The sequence below is a fragment of the Symphalangus syndactylus genome, chromosome 13 (genome assembly GCF_028878055.3).
Source record: "Symphalangus syndactylus isolate Jambi chromosome 13, NHGRI_mSymSyn1-v2.1_pri, whole genome shotgun sequence".
NCBI lineage: Eukaryota > Metazoa > Chordata > Mammalia > Primates > Hylobatidae > Symphalangus > Symphalangus syndactylus.
In genome coordinates, this window is record NC_072435.2 from 71843741 (window position 1) to 71864968 (window position 21228).

Genomic DNA, 21228 nt, shown 5'->3' on the forward strand with positions numbered 1-21228 from the left:
CTCTTCTTGCCCAGGCTAGAATGTAGTGGCGCGATCTCAGCTCACTGCAACCTCTGCCTCCCAGGTTCAAGCAATTCTCCTGCCTCAGCCTCCTCAGTAGCTGGGATTACAGGTGCCTGCCACCACATCCGGCTAATTTTTTTGTATTTTTAGTAGGGACAGGGTTTCATCGTGCTGGCCAGGCTGGTCTCGAACTCCTGACCTCAGGTGATCCACCCGCCTCGGCCTCCCGAAGTGCTGGAATTACAGGTGTGACGTACCGTGCCCGGCCTCTCACTACTTTTTAAACAACTTTTAACTGCTCAATATCAACAAAATTTGGAATAGTGACTAAGTGACTAAGGCCGGGCACGGTAGGTCAGCACTTTGGAAGGCTGAGGCAGGTGGAGCATCTGAAGTTGGGAGTTTGAGACCATCCTGACCAACATGGAGAAACCCCGTCCCTATTAAAAATACAAAAAATTAGCCAAGCGTGGTGGCACTTGCCTGTAATCCCAGCTACTCAGGAGGCTGAGGTAGGAGAATCGCCTGAACTAGGAGGTGGAGGTTGCGGTGAGCAGAGATCACGCCACTGCACTCCAAAAATGACTAAAACTTTATTACTTTAGCCAAAGGAGTCTGGTAATAAAATGTAATAACATTTACTTGGATACATACTTTGAAAGGTAACAACAAAATTTTAAGACACTCTATTCAGAAATATAGGTATGTAGTCAACATCTTAGTAGTAAAGTACTCAGAGACAGACAGATTTCAGTTCTATCACTTAAGCTGTGAACTCTTAGAGAAGATAATTAACCTCTCTGAGCCTATTTCCCTACCTCTAAAAGTGAGGATAAACAAATATCTACCTTTAATAGCTGTTATGAGGACAGTCTAACAAAGTATACACTTAAAAACAGCAACTGATATTTTTAATATCACTAAAAGACCAAAAGCATTTGAGTTGAAAGAATCTAAGAAAGTCCATTAGATATAAAAAAAAAAGGTAAAGTTTATGATAAAACAAACATAAGTTGTACAGACAAGGCTTAATATTAACTTTTCTTCTGAAATTATAGTAAAAATAAAGTAACTTACCATCCGTTTTTCATTTAAATCAATGTGACAACAGCCTTCTTCATAAGCCAAGTTATTTCCACACCCATTTTCTTCTCTACTAACAACTTATTTTAAAGTTTAACTTTTTTTGATCATTTAAGAACCCCAAACAAGACTGAACCAGAAATTCAAGAAAGTCTGGGACCAAGTTAATACAAGTCAGCAAAACTGCATTTTGCTATCAATCATTAGACTGTTCCTACACTGGAGCCTGAACAAAGGACATTCACTAAACTAAAATTTACAAACACCTCAATCTAAAAGTGACTCACAATTCCATAGTAATATAAAAGACAGAAAAGTTGGGCTCTACCTTATTCCAACAATGTAAATTTGTTAAAGAATCTATCACCTAACTAATGATAAAGCTACGAGCTGACTACTCCTTACTGAAGGAGGCACCTTTACTTTAGGTAACAGAAACATTTCTAAGAGTCTATACATCAATACATAATGGAGTCTCTCAAAATGCAATAAGATAATTGAAAATGAAATTATTCTGGAGTAAAATCTTTTTGTACAGTGAGAAAAAAATGACAAATCATCATTTAGTCCATCCTACTAGTGATTTTTTTTTTAATGTATTGGGTAAGGTATACTTTTCCTGCTACCCACTACTTGTTTAATTTCAGAATATAATTCAATTATGATCACAGGGCAGAAATGTTTATTAAATCTTTATATTTTTATAAAAAGAATATATATGGCAATTGCTCTTAATTATTTTAACTGTTTCATTCCCGCTATTACTCATAGCTGCATGTGATTTGAGATTTGGAGGCATTTAATTTCCTCAAATGTTAACATTCTCTTGATTTCACTTAAGACAGGTTTTGGGAGAAAACAAATTATTCTATCAGTATGTCTTTCACTATATGGCTGGAAGGATAGGTAAAATAAGAGGAGGAGGATGGAGCAGAAATATCAGAAAACTGGTGTGCTCCAACAAGCTTTAAGCTATTTGTAATTTTTGTTGTTTTTTTTTTAGAGACAGAGTCTGACTTTGTCACCCAGGCTGGAGTGCAGAGGTGCTATCTTGGCTTACTGCAACCTCCACCTCCCAAGTTCAAGCAATTCCCATGCCTCAGCCTCCCAAGTAACTGGGACTACAGGCATGTGCCACCACACCTGGCTAATTTTTGTATTTTTAGTAGAGACAGGGTTTCGCCATGTTGCCCAGGCTGGTCTTGAACTCCTGAGCTCAGGTAATCCACCCGTCTCAGCCTCCCAAAGTTCTAGGATTACAGGTGTGAGCCACCATGCCCAGCTAGCTATCTGTAATTTTCATATCATTTAAAGTATCTGTAATTCTCAAGGAGTTAAAGCATTGTTTTAAAACATAGTTTTTAAAAGTTTGTTTTTAATATATTTTAAAAACAAAACCCGAGCTTACATCAAACACTTCACAGTTACAGATGATAGAACCTATGTCGTATTTGAACTACTCACCGAAGTTCGATCAGGTTCTCCATCTGCCAAACCTCCCTCCATAATGAAAGAAGATAGGTTTATGCTTCTCTTTCCATTAATGCGCAGCCATCCTATTAATCTGCAAATCCTAAAATAAGAAAATCATATTTATTAAGACTGGTATAAAACTGTGACAAGTAGAAATAAAGCAATGAGTTTATTAGGAGTGAAAAGTCATTTTAGTCTGAGGTTATTCGGAAACTCAATAATTAAAAAAAAAATTTTTGACATGGGCTTGAAGAATGGTAAAGGTTCAGAGAAAAATGAAAGAAGAAAAAAATATTCCAAGTGAAGAAAAATAGTAAGAGCAAGGTTAAACATGAGATTGCCTAAAATTTGAAAGGATGCATAAATCTACTTACAACTAATGAAATAAATTTGTTTTTCATTATTACATTGGTAAAAACTAAAAAGTATGCTAAAATCCATCATGGGAGAGAATGTGGGGAAACAGATATTCTCACGTACTGGTGTTATGAGAATATAAATCAGGACAATTTTTTGAAGGACAATTAAAAATATGTATGTTTTAATCCAGCAATTTCAAGACTAGAAATTTTCCCACAGATATACAAATGCACAGAAATATATAAATAAACAATTCCAACACAGTAATCTGATGAAAAAAACTAGAAACAACTTTAATGTTGATGGCTAGAAGCTTCCTTAAATTATATTACAGACATACAATAGAATATCATGCAGCAATTTTAAAAAATGAAGTAGATCTATATATACTAAACTGGAAAGACGATCACAACACATGAGGTGGGAAATGTGAGTGATGGAACATTACATATATAAGATACTCTTTGTTCTTCTGTATATTTCCATTTTTACCATGAATATGTATGCCTACAGGCATGGCTTGTTTTAATGTGTTTCGCTTTACTGCACAAAGAGATACTGCCTTTTTTACAAAATAAAGGTTGGTGACAACCTTGCAGCAAGCAAGTCTATCGGTATCACTTTTCCAACAGCATGTGCTCACTTTGTGTCTCTGTGTCATAGTTTGGTAACTCTCAAATATTTCAAAACTTTTCATTAAAATATCTGTTCAGCAATCTGTGATCAATAATCCTTGATATTACTATTGTAATCATTTTGGGGCACCACAAACTGCAGCCATATAAAACAAGTAACTGAACTGATAAATGTATGCGGTTTTGACTGTTCTACCCATCTGCCATTCTCCCATTTTCTCTTTCTCCTGGCTCTTCTCTATCCCATCAGACACAATAATATTGAAATTAGTCCAATTAATAACACTACGAAGGCCTCTAAGTGTTCAAGGAAAAGGAAGACCCACATATTTCACTTTAAATCAAAAGCTAAAAATGATTAAGCTTAGTGAGGAAGACATGTCAAAAGCCAGAAGCATGGCCTCTTACACCAAACAGCCATGTCGTGAATGCAAAGTAAAAGTTCTTGGAAGAAATTAAAAGTCCTATTCCAATGAACACACAAATGATAAGAAAGCAAAACAGCCTTATTGCTGATATACAGCAAGTTTGAGTGGTCTGGATAGAAGATCAAGCTAATTATATAGGCAAGGGCCTAACTCTCTTCAATTCTATACAGGCTGAGAGAGGTGAGAAAGCTGCAGAAGAGAAGTCTGAAGCCAGCAGAGGTTGGTTCATGAGGTTTAAGGATAGAAGCCATCTCTATAACATCAAAATGCAAGGTAAAGTAGCAAGTGCTACTTGGAGAAACTGCAGTAAGTTATCCAAAAGATCTAGCTAAGATCATTGATGAACATGGCTACACTAAACAACAGGTTTTCAACATAGATGAAATAGCCTTCTATTAGAAGATGCCATTAAGGACTTTCATATCTAGAGAAAAGAAGTCAATGTCAGACTTCAAAGCTGCAAAGGACAAACTGACTCTCTTGTTCGGGGCTAATGCAGCTGGTGACTTGACGTTGAAGTCAATGTTCATTTACCACTCCAAAAATTCTAGGGCCCTTTCAAGAATTATGCTACAACTACTCTGCCTGTGCACTATAAATAAAACAACAAAGCCTGTATGATAGCACATCTGCTTACAGCATGGTTTACTAAAATTTTAAGCTCACTGTTGAGACTACTGCTTAGAAACAATATTCCTTTCAAAATATTACCACTCACTGACAATGCACTTGGTCACCCAAAAGTTCTGGTGGAGATGTACAAAAAGATTAATGTTGTTTTCATCTCTGCTAACACAACATCTATTCCGCAGCCCATGAATCAAGGAGTAATTTTAACTTCTATGTCTTATTATTTAAGAAACACATTCAGTAAGACCATAAGCTGCCAGAGACAGTGATTCCTCTGGTGGATCTGGGCAAAGTTTGAAAACCTAATGGAAAAGATTCACCATTCTAAATGTCACTAAGTACACTTGTGAGTCACAGGAGGAGGTCAAAATACCAACATTCGCAAGAATTTGGAAGAAGTTGATTCCAACCCTTATGGATGACTTTGTGGATTTCGAGACCTCAGTGCAGGCAGTCGCTACTGATGTGGTGAAGATAGCAAGAGAACCAGAATTAGAAGTGGAGTCTGAAGATGTAACTGAATGGCTGCAATCTCAAGACAAAACTTGAATGAATGAGGACTTACTTCTTATGGATGAACAAAGAAAGTGGTTTCTGAAGATAGAATCTACTCCTGGTGAAGATGCTGTGAACACTGCTGAAATTGACAGGGACAGGGGACAGAGAAATTCTAGGCAGAAAACGGCGGGTCCCTGGCAAAAGCCCCACCCTCAAGCCGAAAAGCATGAAACGGCAGACCAAAATAAGAACTTATATCCCTGTTTTCCCGCTCAAACGTTGCCTTTTCCTAAAACACCCATGGCCCTGTCCTGCCCAACCCCACCCTATGCCTACAAAAACCCCAGACTCAGCCCAAAGAGAGAAGAAGCTGCTGGACATCGGGGACTATGGCTGGACGTTGGAGAGAAGCAGCTTGACTTCAGAGGGACAGCCTGATGGCATAACTTCAGAGAAGAATCCGATCGGAGAAGGCTGGGCTTCAGGGAAAGATTACCTACCTGTCCCATTCCCTTTTCAGCTCCCCTTCTCGTTGAGAGCCACTTTCATGGCAATCAAATCCCCCACATTTACCATCTTTCAATTTGTTCATGTAACCTCATTTTTTTTCCCGGACACTGGACAAGAGCTTGGGAGCCACAAGTGTGGATACAAAAGGTTGTCACACTGGCCCCTTGCCCTCATTGGCAGAAGGCAGACGTCTCATGCAAAAAGGTAGAGGTCCCACTGAATTGTTGTTAACACTTAAGCCATCCACAGACAGCAGAGCTAAATGAGCACTGTAATATGCCCTCTGGGGCTTCAGGAGTCACAGGCACCCCGCCTGGACGCTGCCACAGAGCCTGCACAGAGTTCGCTCCTGCCAGAGCCCAAAAGCACTCGCTCTGGCTCCTGCACCTGCTCACCTACACACTCCCTCCTGCAAGGGGTGGAACACAGCAGGTCCAAGTGAGTGGAGTTTGATCCTGATGACACTGAAATGGCCACCCAGTTCCAGTGCTCATGCACTCCAGTTCCCACGCTGTTCATTCACGCACTCCCTCTCATGAGGAGTGGAGAGTAGCAAGCCGAGTAAATGAGGCATCCCTGTCATGAGTCCCATGAAGGGGTCAGGGAAATACCCTACTTCAAAAAGAAAAAAAAAGATTTAGAATACTACAAAAATTTAGTTGATAAAACAGCGGCAGGGTTCGAGAGGACTGACTTTTTCACTAACAAAACCTACAACCTGAACTCTCATAGTAACTATAAATATTCAGAGGTCTCTAATAACCTCTCTAACAATTATTCCTTCAAACAGATAACAAAGCCAAAACCAATAAAATCAGTAGACTTCTAATCATTTTCTTGGAGTTTCAAAAACATTTTCTTATTTCTACAAGTATAAAAGGCCTTACTGAAATATAATGGCTGGTGAAAACATTACTTAATTGGACTCTGTAAGGTTGGCATTTGGTTCCTTTGATATAATCAATACAGTAGCCCAAGAGACTACTCTTTCAATTTAGAAACATTATATAAACTTTCCTTGACTACATGTATTATAATATATTGTAATTATTTGTTCCCATGAGCCAATTCTCTTCAAGGACAGAGGCTATTTTACTGATCTGTTTTTCCAGTGCTATGCATGGTAGACATTTCATTAACAGTTGTTGCACTTAACTAATACTGTCAACTCAATTATCTAAGTGAATAAATGAGAATCCAAAACAGCAGATGATACAAAAATTATGTCTATGGGATGCACACTGATATTTGTATTTGAATACTGCATTATTATATTCTAAAAATTTGCAATATTAACAATAAAATAACAAAACATCATAAGCAGCTTTTACTTCAAAAAATATTTTACTGATTTTTTTCATCCTATCCATTCAATTTTAGGGATCCATCTATTCCTAGGTATTATACTGACCACTTTGAATACATCAATTTGCAAAGCAAACAAACCCTGCCCTCATGGAGCTTATATTCTGGAAGGGGAAGACAAACAATAAAAATAATAAATTAATAAATTATATATTAGAAGATAGTAAGTGCTATGGGAAAAAGTAAAACAGGCTAAGACTACCCAGGGATTAAAGGGTTACAATTTTTTTTTTTTTATTAACCACTTTTTTTTTTTTTATTTTTTTTTATTATACTTTAGGTTTTAGGGTACATGTGCACAATGTGCAGGTTTGTTACATATGTATCCATGTGCCATGTTGATTTCCTGCACCCATTAACTCGTCATTTAGCATTAGGTATATCTCCTAATGCTGTCCCTCCCCCCTCCCCCAACCCCACAACAGTCCCCGGAGTGTGATGTTCCCCTTCCTGTGTCCATGAGTTCTCATTGTTCAATTCCCACCTATGAGCGAGAACATGCAGTGTTTGGTTTTTTGTCCTTGCGATAGTTTACTGAGAATGATGTTTTCCAGTTTCATCCATGTCCCTACAAAGGACATGAACTCATCATTTTTTATGGCTGCATAGTATTCCATGGTGTATATGTGCCACATTTTCTTAATCCAGTCTATCATTGTTGGACATTTGGGTTGGTTCCAACTCTTTGCTATTGTGAATAGTGCCGCAATAAACATACGTGTGCATGTGTCTTTATAGCAGCATGATTTATAGTCCTTTGGGTATATACCCAGTAATGGGATGGCTGGGTCAAATGGTATTTCTAGTTCGAGATCCCTGAGGAATCGCCACACTGACTTCCACAATGGTTGAACTAGTTTATAGTCCCACCAACAGTGTAAAAGTGTTCCTGTTTCTCCACATCCTCTCCAGCACCTGTTGTTTCCTGCTTTTTTAATGATGGCCATTCTAACTGGTGTGAGATGGTATCTCACTGTGGTTTTGATTTGCATTTCTCTGATGGCCAGTGATGATGAGCATTTCTTCATGTGTTTTTTGGCTGCATAAATGTCTTCTTTTGAGAAGTGTCTGTTCATGTCCTTTGCCCATATCGTTCATTGTTCATTTAGAAAATGTGGGTTCATAGAATTCTGCGGACCTAGAAAGCTCAAAGCTTATCATGGCAACAAATATTATGAGTTGATTTTCCTAAAGTGGCAGATTCATTTTGTTCATTTCTGAAAATATTCTTGCTAAACAACTCAGTATAATTAACCATACCTTGTTTGTCAGTCATTCTTTTTAGGTAAAAAATAGTGAAAAATTGCTGTCAGTCCAGCTTGCAGCTCAAGTATTGCACAATTATATTTTGGTATTCAGCAAAAGCAAAAGTGTTTTACACATACTCTGCATTCATCATACAAAATATGCCAAAATTGACAAATGGGATCTAATTAAACTAAAGAGCTTCTGCACAGCAAAAGAAACCACCATCAGAGTGAACAGGCAACCTACAGAATGGGAGAAAATTTTTGCAACCTACTCATCTGACAAAGGGCTAATATCCAGAATCTACAATGAACTCAAACAAATTTACAAGAAAAAAACAAAACAAACAACCCCATCAAAAAGGGTTATAATTTTAAATAGGATGGCCATAGTAGGTGTCATTGAAAAGGTGACATGTGAGCAATGATCTGAAGTAGGGAGGAAATTAGCTGTGCAGATATCTGAGGGAAGAGTCTGCAGGTAAGAAGAAGCTGCCAGTGCCAAGGTCCTAAGGCAGAAGTTTGAGGAATAGGAACAAAGCAATGTAGCTAGAACACATGTGAACGAAGGGAAAAGCAGAAAATGTTTCCCCACAGAGGTAAGGAAACAAAGTATAAGTAAATCATATTTGGTCCTGTGGGCCAGGTGTTCCCAATACATGGGCCACAGACTGATACGGGTCTGTGGACTGTTAGGACCTGGGCCACACAGCAGGAAGTGAAAGGCAGGTGAGTGAGTGAAGCTTCATCTGTATCTACAGCCACTCCCCATAATTTGCATTACCACATGAGCTCCGCCTCCTGTCAGATCAGTGGCAGCATCAGATTCTCATAGGAGCACAAACACTATTGTGAACTGTGCACACGAAGAATCTAGGTTATCTGCTCCTTATGAGAATCTAATGCGTGATGGTCTGTAACTGTCTCCCATACCCTCAAGATGGACCATCTAGCTGCAGGAAAACAAGCCCAGGGCTCCTACATTATGGTGAGTTGTATAATTATTAAACAGAGTACACAATAACTGTAAATGAGCTTGAATCATCCTGAAACCATCACCGGTCTCCTGGTAGTGCAAAACCTGTCTGCCACAAAACCAGTCCCTGATGCTATAGGATAAATCTTTTTTTTTATTTCATTGTGTGTATGTGCACACGTGTACATTCTGGGTCAAAATTTAAAATGCACTTCTTCCTCTAAGTTGCAGTCAAAATAGTCGGAAACCACTGGTACAGTGCATTTGGAGTAGAATCTCCACTCTGCCACCCTATCATTTTCCACCAGCACGGCTGTGAGCAAGTCCATTATCTTCTCTGAGTCTTTGTTTTCTCATTTGCAAATAGAGAATATTATGTGCTCTACATACTTCACAGGATTGTTGAGAGGACCCCAGTAACATAATGTGTGTATAAGCTTTATACCAAAGCTCCAGACCATCAAAATTTGCTTCACAGACCAGAAAGAGCTCTACAAGTATCCTCAATGACAGCGTTTTACTGGTGAGTTTTATAATTTATATGTTTTCATGTTACTAATTAGCATCCTTTCATTTCAGTTTGAAGAATTCTCTTTCATTTTTTTGTAAGGCAGGTTTAGTGGTGGTTAACTCCCTCTGCTTTTCTTTTCTGGGAAAGTCTTCATACCTCCTTAATTTCTGAAGAACAGCTTTGTCAGATAAAGTATTCTTGGTTTACAATTTTTTTCTTTCAGCACTTTAAATAAACACATTATTCCATTCTCTCTAGACCTGCAAAGTTTCTGCTGAGAAATTCACTGATAGGCTAAAGGAGTTCCCTTGCATGTGAGAATCATTTTTTATCTTGCTGCTTTTAAAATTCTCTTTGACTTTTGACAATTTGATCAGATATGTCTTCTTTGGGTTGAATCCAGTTGGAGACCTTTGAGATTCCCGTGCCTGGGTGTTTCTCTCTTTTCCAAGATTAGAGAAGTTTTCAGACATTAAATCTTTAAATAAGCTTTCTGTCTCTCTCTATTCTCCTTGAATTCTACAAATGTTAGCTCTTTTGATGATGTCCCTAAATCTGTAGGCTTTTCACTCCTTTTCATTCTTTTTCTTTTCTGATCAAATATTTCCAAATATCCAGTGTTTGAGTTTACCAGTTCTTTCTTATGCTTGATCAGTTCTGCTGTTAACAGTCTCTATTGCGCTGTTCTTTTTAATTATTCCAACCTCTCTGTTAAACTTCTAGTTTTGTTTGTATTGTTTTTCTGATTTCATTGAGTTGTCTGTGTTCTCCTGTAGTTCACTAAGCTTCCTTAAAATAATTATTTTGATTTTTCTTTGACAGGCAATTCATAGATCTCCATTTGGGGAGGGTTGATTATTGGAAAATTATTGCATTCCTTTGGTGCAATAATTTTTTCATGTTTCTTATTGCATTATGTTAAGGTGTGTTCATTGTATGGAGTAATCATCTCTTTCAGACTTTATAGTGGTTTTGGTAGGAAAAGGCCCTACCCTATGGCTACATTCTAGGGCACTGGCTAGGTGGGAGGATATGACATATCTTAGGCCTTTTACTCTAAGTGATATGAGAACCCACTGGAGGGTTCTGAGCAAGGAATAACATGATCTGAGATTTTTAGTTTCTCTGTATTGACAATTATAGTGAGAGAAGGGGAGAAACTGGGAATTCAGTTAAAAGGTTACTGCATTAATCTAGAAGAGAGAATATGATACAAGAATGAAAATGAGAGCTATAAAGATACTGAGAAGAAGCAGAATTCTACATTAATTTTGCAGGTAGAAGCAACAGGATTTCCTGAAAAACTGAATATGGAGTGAGAATGAGAAAAGATACAAGATGACCTAGACTTTTGGCTCGAATGACTAGAAGGATGGTGATCATTAAATGAGATGGGAAAGACAGCAAGAGGAGTAAGGTTATCTTCTTTGGGAAAGCAGGGCAGAGGATAACCAAAAATTAGAAGTTTAGTTTTAGGAATATTAAGTTTGATATGTCTATTCCATATTCGTGTGGGCCTGTTAAGCAGGCAGTTGGATGTAAGAGTTTGCAGCTCAAAAAAGAGATCTGAGCTGGAGATAAAATTTGGGGAGTTAACATATTGATGGCATTTAAAGCCATGAGACTGAATCAGACCACCAGGGAGTAGATACCAAAGGATGGATTTCAGAACTTCTTAGGTTTATGAGTCTACTTCTTAAGCTTAGGGTCCACTAATTAAATTAAAAATAAAAAGGTCATTACCAGTGTTACCTGCCTCAACAGAGCTGCCTTCTCTCTATTCCAACTTGTTGGCTGATAAGACATCTGCAGAGCAGATAACAACATATTTAATTTCATTTTGGGTCCAATAATTAAATTTAAAATAAAAAGGTCATTACTAGTATTACCTGCCTCAATATTCTAGCTATTTCCTTGGATTGTCTATAAACCAGTTATCTTCCAGTTCCTGTATGCTGTATGTTATATGCAAAAGACATTAACAAAATATACAAATTCAGCAACATTAGGAAGAACATGGTCAGTAAACAATAGTGCAGCATCATTTGACACATTTTTACTAAATGCCTCCCAAAGGAATTCAGTCCAATAAAAGAGGTCTAGCAAATAAATTACTATACACGTGCTATATAACACATTTGGACAATGTACTGTGGTAGTTCAGACTAGTCCAAAGTGTTTGGGGGAAACTGCATAGTACTGAAGTCTGCTGCTGCCAAATGATTGGCATTTTAAAATACAGAACTATAACCAAACAAGAATACCAAAATATTATGCAAGTCTGATACTATATCTCTATTCTCCAGACCTTGGAAAAATCATTCATAAAAGGCAAAGGACAATGACACCTACTCTACACAGTTAAACAAGAAGAAAAACCACTGAATGATTTACATATTACTCTTCCATCACCATTAAAATGTCCAAGAATTTAGTTATGACATCACACAAGGATCTGTCTAGGCAAGGTTCATCTTGATTAATCCTGTTGGCTCTAAAAGAGTTCTTTTCGGTCTGAAGACCTATCTTTCTCCAGTTCAGGGAAGTTTCTTCTGATTTTTTGTTAACTATTTCTTCCTTTCTAGTCTCTGTTCTTTCTTGCTAAAATTTGTATTAGAAAAATGTTGGACCTCTATGTTTCTTGATTTCAGTGTGATATTTAACATTCCATTTATTTTTGTGTACTTCCTGAAGTATCTTATCAACTTTATTTCCCAGATCACCAACGCACATTCTACCAATTTACCATCTTTGGCCCATTTTATTCCTTAGCCTATCCACTGACTTTTAACTTCTGTCTTTTTTTAATGACACATTCTTATTCCCCAAGTACACATTAGTCTGTTCTTGTTTCATGTCTGTAGTATTTTTTTTTTTTTTTTTTGAATCTTTCTAACTACACGGGAATTTAAGTGCTCTGCTGTTTGGTGCTCTTCTGTCCAGGGAATCCTCTCTGTTTCCTCTGAAGTCATTTGTTACTTCTTCTTGACCCTTTCCCTTCTGTGCTGCTGGTTTTCCTCAAGCATCTGGTGATCCTGAGTTGTCTAACATGTTGATGAATAAATGCTGTGTAATTTTTTTTTTTTTTTGACAGCGTCTTGGTTATGCTGTCACCCAGGCTGGAGTGCAGTGGCACAATCACAGCTCACTACAACCTCAAACACCTGGGTGCAAGCAATCTTCTCACCCCAGCCTCCTGGATAGCTGAGACCACAGCAGACATGCACCACCAGACCTGGCTAATACATTGTTTTTTTTTTTTTTTTGAGACAGAGTTTCGTTCTTGTTGCCCAGGCTGGAGTGCAATGGCACAATCTCAGCTCACTGCAACCTCCGCTTTCCAGGTTCAAGTGATTCTCCTGCCTCAGACTCCCGAGTAGCTGGCATTAAAGGAACCTGCCACCACGCCCAGCTAATATTTTGTATTTTTAGTAGAGATGGGGTTTCACCATGTTGGCCAGGCTGGTCTTGAACTCCTGACCTCAGGTGATCCACCCGCCTCAACCTCCCAAAGTATTGGGATTACAGGCGTGAGCCACCGTGCGAGGCCTTGGCTAGTATTTTTAACTTGTGTAGAGATGGGGTGTCACTCTGTTGCTCAGGCTGGTCTTGAACTCCTGGCCTCAATCCTCTCACTTCAGCCTCCCAACATGCTGGGATTACAGACATGAGCCACCACGCCTGGCCCCATCCTTCATTTTTAATAGACAGTATGAATATTGACGCTGTAATACCCTTAAGTGTTTGTACCTGATAAAAGAGACTCAGTTATGTACATTTCAGTGATGTGTTCCCATATTCCACAATACATGAACTAAGTAAGGAAATACTTTTATCAAAATTTTTTTAACTAAAGGGAGATAGATATTGCAGTGTATCTATATAGCTTAGGGTTCAGCAAATTTTTTTTTTTTTTTTGTAAAGGGCCACACAGCAAACAGATTTTACTTTCGACTTTGCAGATGATAGGATTTCTATTGCAACTACTTAGCTCTGATGGTGTAGCATGAAAGCAACCATAGAAAAATGAATATACAAAATGAGCCTGATAAACTGTATTTACAAAAATAGGAGTAGGGCATACTTTGGTGATTCCTGGTGTAGTGTTTCAGGTTAATACCACGTGTAAATAGCACATCTGTATGCATAATAAAGGAATCTTTCCTGGTGACCCCAAATCTTGCCCTCACAGTTTTTCTCCTTTGTTTAACTTCACTTAGACCTACACCTAAACCCTAAAAGTAGCTTCCTTGCTCAGCATGTGTTTCACTACTAACTTTATCACTTTCTGAAGCAGTATGTTCCCTGTATGTTTTAATATTAGCTTCTTCTGAATTCTTCTCTACGTGGTTGTTTTTATCCTTCTGACCAAACAACTTTTTTCTGACCTTTGGTGCCCTTAAAGCCTAGGCAGCTTATGTAAGGGCTTAAGTGCGTAAGGTCCTTTTTTACTGTACCTTTGTAACATGAGGCAAAAGAAGTATAGCTAAGACAGGAGTTTCTTTTGATTCTCTAATAACAGAAGAGACTCTTATGTAACACTTCTCTCCATAACTTGTACGAGCAGTAGTGTGTTAGGATTGGGCATTTTTATATCAAAAATATTAACTAAGGAACATATGAATTTATATAGATTGTTTTTGTTGAACACTTTCAACACTTTTCAACACAAAGCAAGTGTTTTTGTGTCAACACTTTCCTTATCATTCCATTTTAAGGATATGGATGCATTTTCAGTGGCTAGCATGTGATAAATGCCCAATAAATGTTTGTTAGTCAATGAATGACATATAGATATTTCTCAGGCAAATGATTTTTTAAAAATCAGTATTTGGGCTGGGCACGGTGGCTCACACCTGTAACCCTAGCACTTTGGGAGGCCCAGGCAGGCGGATCACCTGAGGTCGTAAGTTCGAGACCAGCCTGGCCAACATGGAGAAACCCTGTCTACGTATATAAAGAAGAGGTCACGCAATGTCAGGAAACTGGCTCTGATTCCTGATTCTGGTCCTTTTTATAGCCAATATTTTAAAAAATCAAAAACTGTACATAACAGTATTAATTTAGGGTTTGTCTTGAAACTATGGATGCAACACTTAAGCAATGACTGATTAGAGCTGAGTAGCAGCCATCCACTTTACAAGGTGCAAGCACCCACCTCTCACACCATGTTTGCATCAGTACTTTCACTGTTTCACTTATTTTTGCTACCTGTCCAGGTTGTGTAAGTATTTGAGTCCTGACAACTGATTTACAGTATCTATATAAGAATCCTTTTTAAAACAAAGAAATGTTCAAATGCTTTGAACACAGAAATTTTATAAGCTCTCATTTGAATTTCTTCTCTATCAGCTACCATCCTTTCTGTGACTAAGTTTTCTATCTATGCTTTTGAGCTAATCCCTCTGGCACTTAATGGTAATAAAAGCCTCCCCACTTCTTTTTTTTTTTTTTTTTTTGAGACAGGGTCACCCAGAATAGAGTGCAGTGGTGCCATCACAGCTCACTGCAGCCTTGACCTCCCAGGCTCAGGTGATCATCTCACCTCAACCTCCAGACTAGCTGGGACTACAGGCACACACCACCATGCCCAGCTAGGTTTATTGTTTTTTGTCTTTTATAAAGATGAAGTTTCACCATTGGGATGGTTAACACTGAGTGTCAACTTGATTGGATTGAAGGATGCAAAGTACTGATCCTGGGTGTTTCTGTGAGGGTGTTGCCAAAGGAGATTAACATTTCAGTCAGTGGACTGGGAAAGGCAGACCCACCCTTAATCTGGTGGGCACAATCTAATCATCTGCCATCGAATATAAGGCAGGCAGAAAAACGTGAAAGGGGAGACTGGCCTAGCCTCCCAGCCTATGTCTTTCTCCAGTGCTGGATGCTTCCTGCCCTTAAAAACTGGACTCCAAGTTCTTCAGTTTTGAGACTCAGGCTGGCTATCCTTGCTCCTCAGCCTGCAGACAGCCTATTGTGGGACCTTGTGATCATGTAAGTTAATACTTAATAAACTCATCTATCTATCATCTATCTATCTATCATCTATCTATCTATCTACCTATCTATCTATCTATATCCTATTAGTTCTGTCCCTCTAGAGAACCCTAATACAGCCATGTTGCCCAGGCTGGTCTTGAATCCCTAGGCTCAAGTGATCAATCGATCCTTCCACCTCGACCTCCCAAAGAGCTGAGATTACAGGCATGAACCAAAGTGCCCAGCCCAGTAAAAGTCGTTACTTCACTATCAGTAATGTGTCAGCCAGGTACAGTAGCTCATGCCTGTAATCCCAGCACTTTGGGAGGCTGAGGTGGGCAGATCACCTGAGGTCAGGAGTTTGAGACCAGCCTGGCCAAAATGTTGAAACCTCGTCTCTACTAAAAATACAAAAATTAGCCGGGCATGGTGGCTAATCCCTACTGTAATCCCAGCTACTTGGGAGGCTGAAGTAGGAGAATCACTTGGACCCGGGAGCGGAGGTTGCAGCGGGCAGAAATCATGCCACTGCACTCCAGCCTGGGTGGCAAAGCGAGACTCCATCTCAAAAAAAAAAATTTGTCCTGTTACTCCTTCCATTACCCATAATGCTCAAGTTTCCCTTACTCTCAATAAGGCCCTTTTCTGTTCTAGTTGCCTTAAAGCTACCCTCCAATGATCCTCTACCTGCCCTGGAAGATTTCTTAAGAGTGTTCAAGCATTCATTTCCTCTATCTTTGCCCCTGCCTTCACACCTACATATCGGTTTTATACCTAGGTTAATCTAATGCACAGAAGTGATCATGTCGACTTAATATCAAAAACTTCAGCAGTTCTTATTAAAGATTTAAGTCCAAATCTTGCCTTGGCATTGGACAGTAACAATCATTTTGCTTATACTTGCCTTTCTCAGTTATTGCTTGCTTTCTCTGACCCTTTGTGTCAGCCAAATTGAGTTATTTGCTATTCTGCATATATACCAGTGCCTTCATAGATCCTATTCTTATGCCATCATATTTCCATGCCTTTGCCTGCATTCTTCCTTCTAGAGAATATTTCTCTTGCAAAACCAAACCCAACCCACCCAGTGAAGTCCACGTCATATATTACCTTCTTCACGAAGGCTTCCTTGATTTCCCCTAACTATAAGTATTCTCTTGATTCTTGAACTTCCAAAGTTCATATATCACTTAATACTATTTAAGTTTTTAAAATGTGTTTATATAAATTTGTTAAAATTGCATATGTTCCTATCTTCCCTATAAGATTATATTTTTAACAATAATGGATTACAACATATTCATTTTATACTTTCCCCAATACTTTTATAGTTTCTTGCCCTGAATGAGTGGAGCCCATCAGTTTTAAAGTACAAATCTTCCTTCAAGGACTACATGCTGAAGGATTTAAAGATTTTCCTTCTTTTTTCTTTTTTTCTTTTTTCTTACGACCAGAATAAGAGAAAAAAAGAATTTCTTAAAAGTATAGATGTTAGAAACAAGCCTCTGCTTTTACAGGTGATCATAAAAACTGATTACCCAGGGCCATATATATGTTTGGAACCATGTTTTACTCAGTCCTCACAAAGTTTGGCAAAGTCATTCTGCTAATGTTTGAATTTACTGACATATAAGCAGTTCAGTTACTACTGTGTACTTAGCCACTTCAAAAATGCCCCTTTATCTGCCAGGTCCTTGTAGGCATCTGAGTTTGTGACAGTAACTTTGGTTAATAAACTTATAAAATGTTAGGTGATTTGTAATTAGTTATTGAGTAACTGTGTATCTTTACACACACACACACAGACACATATACATAAGTGTGTGTTTTTATAATACCTTTGGGTGCTTTATTAATGTTTTCTTAGATTTAAATCCCAATTTATAATTAAAATAAATTCAGTGCCTTCCTCAACCCTCATTATCTGGAAGTGTGTATTCCTTCCCAATACAATTTTCACTTAAATGAATCTTGCATTTTTTAACATGTAAGCCGGGGGTCAGCAAACTATAGCACACAATCTAAGAATGGTTTTTATGTTTTTAAAGGGCTATAAAGAAGGAAAATAGAAGGGAGAGGGGACAGAAGAAAAGGAGAAAATGTGACAGAGACAATATGTAGTCCACAAAGCCTGAAATATTTACTATCTGGGCCTTTATAGTGAAGATATTTGTGTCCCATGTGAATGCTCACCAACAGGTGATCTTAGCAGAGAGGTATTTTAATGATCAAGTAAATAGGAGAGCCCATTCTGTGATACTAGTCAGCCTCTTTCTCCAGCCACTGCTGTCATTCCACAATGGGCTCATGAACAAAGTAGCCATGGTGACAGGGATGGAGGTTATGCATGGCTCAGCAATATGGACTTCCACTCACCAAAGCTGACCTGGCTAGAGCCACTGCTGAGTGCCCAAATGACCAGCGGTAGAGATCAACACCAAGTCCCGAATACAGCACCACTGTGCAGGGTCATTAGCTAGTTGCCCAGTGGCAGGTAAGATTACGTTGAGCTGCTTCCATCATGGAAGGTGCAGCATTTTGTTCCTACTTGAATAAATTTCTTTTCCCTGCATGCAATGCTTCTGCCCGAACTAACATCCATAGACTTAGAGTGCCTCATCTACCATCATAGTAATACATACAGCATTGCTTTGGAAGAAGAAACTCATTTCACGGCAAATGTAGTACAGCAACGAATCCATGCTCAGGGAATCCACTGGCCTTACCATGTTCCCCAACATCATGAAGTAACTGGTTTGACAGAACAGTGGGGTGGCATTTTGAAAACTCAATTATAGCATCAGCTAGGGAGCAATTCATACAGGCTGCAGCATGGATCGTGAGAAGGCTGTATATGCTCTGGGTCAATATGCAACATACAGTGCATTTTCTCCTATAGCCAAGGTTCATGGCTCTGAGAATGAGAGGGAGGAATAGAAGTGACATCATCGACTATTACCCCTATTGATCCACTAATAAAATTTTTGCATCCTGTCCCCATAACCTTATGCTTTGCCAGTCTGGAGGTCTTAATCCAAAGAGAGGAATGCCTTCACCAGGAGACAAAGCAATGATTCCACTGAACTCGAAGTTAAGACTGCCATCTGGACACTTGAAGGTCCCCATGCCTCTGACTCAGCAGGCAAAGACAGGCGGTTACTAGGCTGGCTAAGGTGAGTGATCCTAATTACCATGGAGAAACTGGACTGCTATTCTACAATAGAGGTATGGGAAAGTATGTCTGAAATACAGGAGCTACGATGGGATATCTTTTAGTACTGCATGTTCGGTGATTAAAGTCAACAGAAAATCACAACAATCCAATCTAGACAGGACTAGTAATCGCCTAGACTCTTCAGGAATGAAACTTTGGGTCATCCTACCAGGTCAAAAGCCATGACCAGTTGAGGTACTTGCTGAGGGTAAATGAATACAGAAGGGATAGTGGAAGAAGGTAGTTATAAATTACGTGATCAGTTACAGAGACAAAAATTGTAATTTCTGGGATTATTACTTCCTTATTGTTTTATGAATATGTTTGTGTATCAAATATCTTTGTTTTCTTTCCTCTCTTATTGCTTTATCATATAAGATATACTGACTTTATTTCATAGCATTTAAGTATTGTTAACTCTACATTATAGTATTTCAGTTACAGAATAACAAGAAAAATGAACATCACCCAAGGACTTTACATTCTCTTCGGGGAAAAAGTTAGTACATTTTACGCAAGACAGTTGTACCGTTGGGTGGAAGCATGACTTTGTTATTGTCTTTGTTTGGAGATTAACTATTGTATTAATTTTCTAGCGTTGCCATAATAAAATACGACAAACTGGGTGGCTTAAACAAGAGAACATTATTTCCTCATAGGTCTGGAGGCTAGATGTCCAAGATCAAGGTTTCAGCAGGTTTAGTTTCTTCAGAGACCTTTCTCCTTAGCTTGAGATGGCCATTTTCTCCCAGATTTCACAGTCTTCCCTCTGTACATGTCTGTATCCAAATTTCCTCTTCTTATAAGGAGACCTGTCATACTGAATTCAGGCCCACCCTAGTGACCTCATTTTAACTTAACTATCTCATTAAAGACCCTGTCTCCAAATACTGTCACATTCTGAGGTGCTGAAGTTCATACTTCAATATGCATTTTAAGGGGATACAATTCAGCTTATAACAAGTATGTTTTTTGTTTGTTTGTTTGTTTTTGAGATGGAGTCTCGCTCTGTCACTCAGGCTGGAGTGCAGTGGCACGATCTCGGCTCACTGCAAGCTCCGCCTCCTGGGTTCATGCCATTCTCCTGCCTCAGCCTCCCAAGTAGATGGGACTACAGGTGCCCACCACCACACCTGGCTAATTTTTTTTTTTTTTTTTTTGTATTTTTAGTAGAGACTGGGTTTCACCGTGTTAGCCGGGATGGTTTTGATCTCCTGACCTCGTGATCCACCCACCTCGGCCTCCCAAAGTGCTGGGATTACAGGCATGAGCCACCGTTCCTGGCCTATAACAAGTATGTTTTTAAAGAGATATGGTGGGTGCCAATGTAACAAGGCGTAGACTATAATGGTTCATTTTATGTGTCAATTTGGCTAAGCTATGAGACTCAGTTGTTTGGTTAAACACCAGTATAGATGTTGCTGTGAAGACATTTTTTTTTTAGATGTGTTTAACATTTAGATCAGTAGACTTTGAGAAAAGCAGGTTACCCTCAATATGTGGGTGGATCTCATCCAACCACTTAAAGGCAAAAAAAAAAACAAAAACCTGAGGTCTTAAAAAGAAATTCTGCCTCCAGACTGCCTTCAGACTCAAGACTGCAACATCAGCAATTTGGTGGGCTTCCAACCTGTTGACCTACCCTGCAAATTTCATACTTACTAGTCCCCATTTTGTGTGTGTATGTGTGTGTCCCCACATACTGTTGGTACTGTTTTTCTAGAGTACCCTGACTAATCCAATGTATATGTATATATTCGTATCTTATTAATAAAGGTATAAATAAATTTATTTTATCATTCATTCTGTGCTCTCCTCTGTATCATAGAAGCTAAAAGCATGGAAACCACATTTTGCAAATGTCTTTGCCTTGGGGATTATAGATGTGACTTACATTCAGCCAATGCAATGCATTTCCACAGTATTTGGAAGGTGGAAGAAAGACATAAACCAGACCATTCCTCTTCTGATGGTGAAACTGCCTTTGCAAAAATTTTAACAGTGAGAAAATTATGACAATGAAAGGGATCTGACCTAACCAACTCCATCTTGCCTTTAGCCTCCAAACTGCCCTTGGTCATTTCTGGGCATGGGCCAAGATAACTTTGGGAGAAATTTAGTTTATAGTTTAAATTATGATAGCCCTTTCCAAAAGTAAACTGCCTTTGTAAAACTAATGAAAGGTCACCAGGTTAGGAGTATGAGTGGCCTGAATTCTTATAAGATGCCAGCTACTGTTCCAGAGGTCACAAGATTTGCAACTTCCTCAATTACTTCTGAAATAACATTATTATTACAGAACCTAAGATTGGCTTT

General features: G+C 38.6%; 1 protein-coding gene across 8 annotated transcripts in view; it reads right to left on the reverse strand.

Moving 5' to 3' along the window:
* Nucleotides 1-21228, reverse strand: part of OSBPL8 (oxysterol binding protein like 8) — a 221872-nt gene that overhangs the window by 144973 nt on the left and 55671 nt on the right. For 7 of the 8 annotated variants that reach the window (XM_055239472.2, XM_055239475.2, XM_055239473.2 and 4 more), the window contains one exon: nucleotides 2551-2659. In XM_055239472.2, the coding sequence (XP_055095447.1) occupies nucleotides 2551-2592 (42 nt within the window). In that variant the 5' untranslated portion in view covers nucleotides 2593-2659. Of the gene's footprint in view, nucleotides 1-2550; nucleotides 2660-21228 lie in introns of those variants that run through there. The other variant, XM_063615088.1, reaches the window with a different exon arrangement.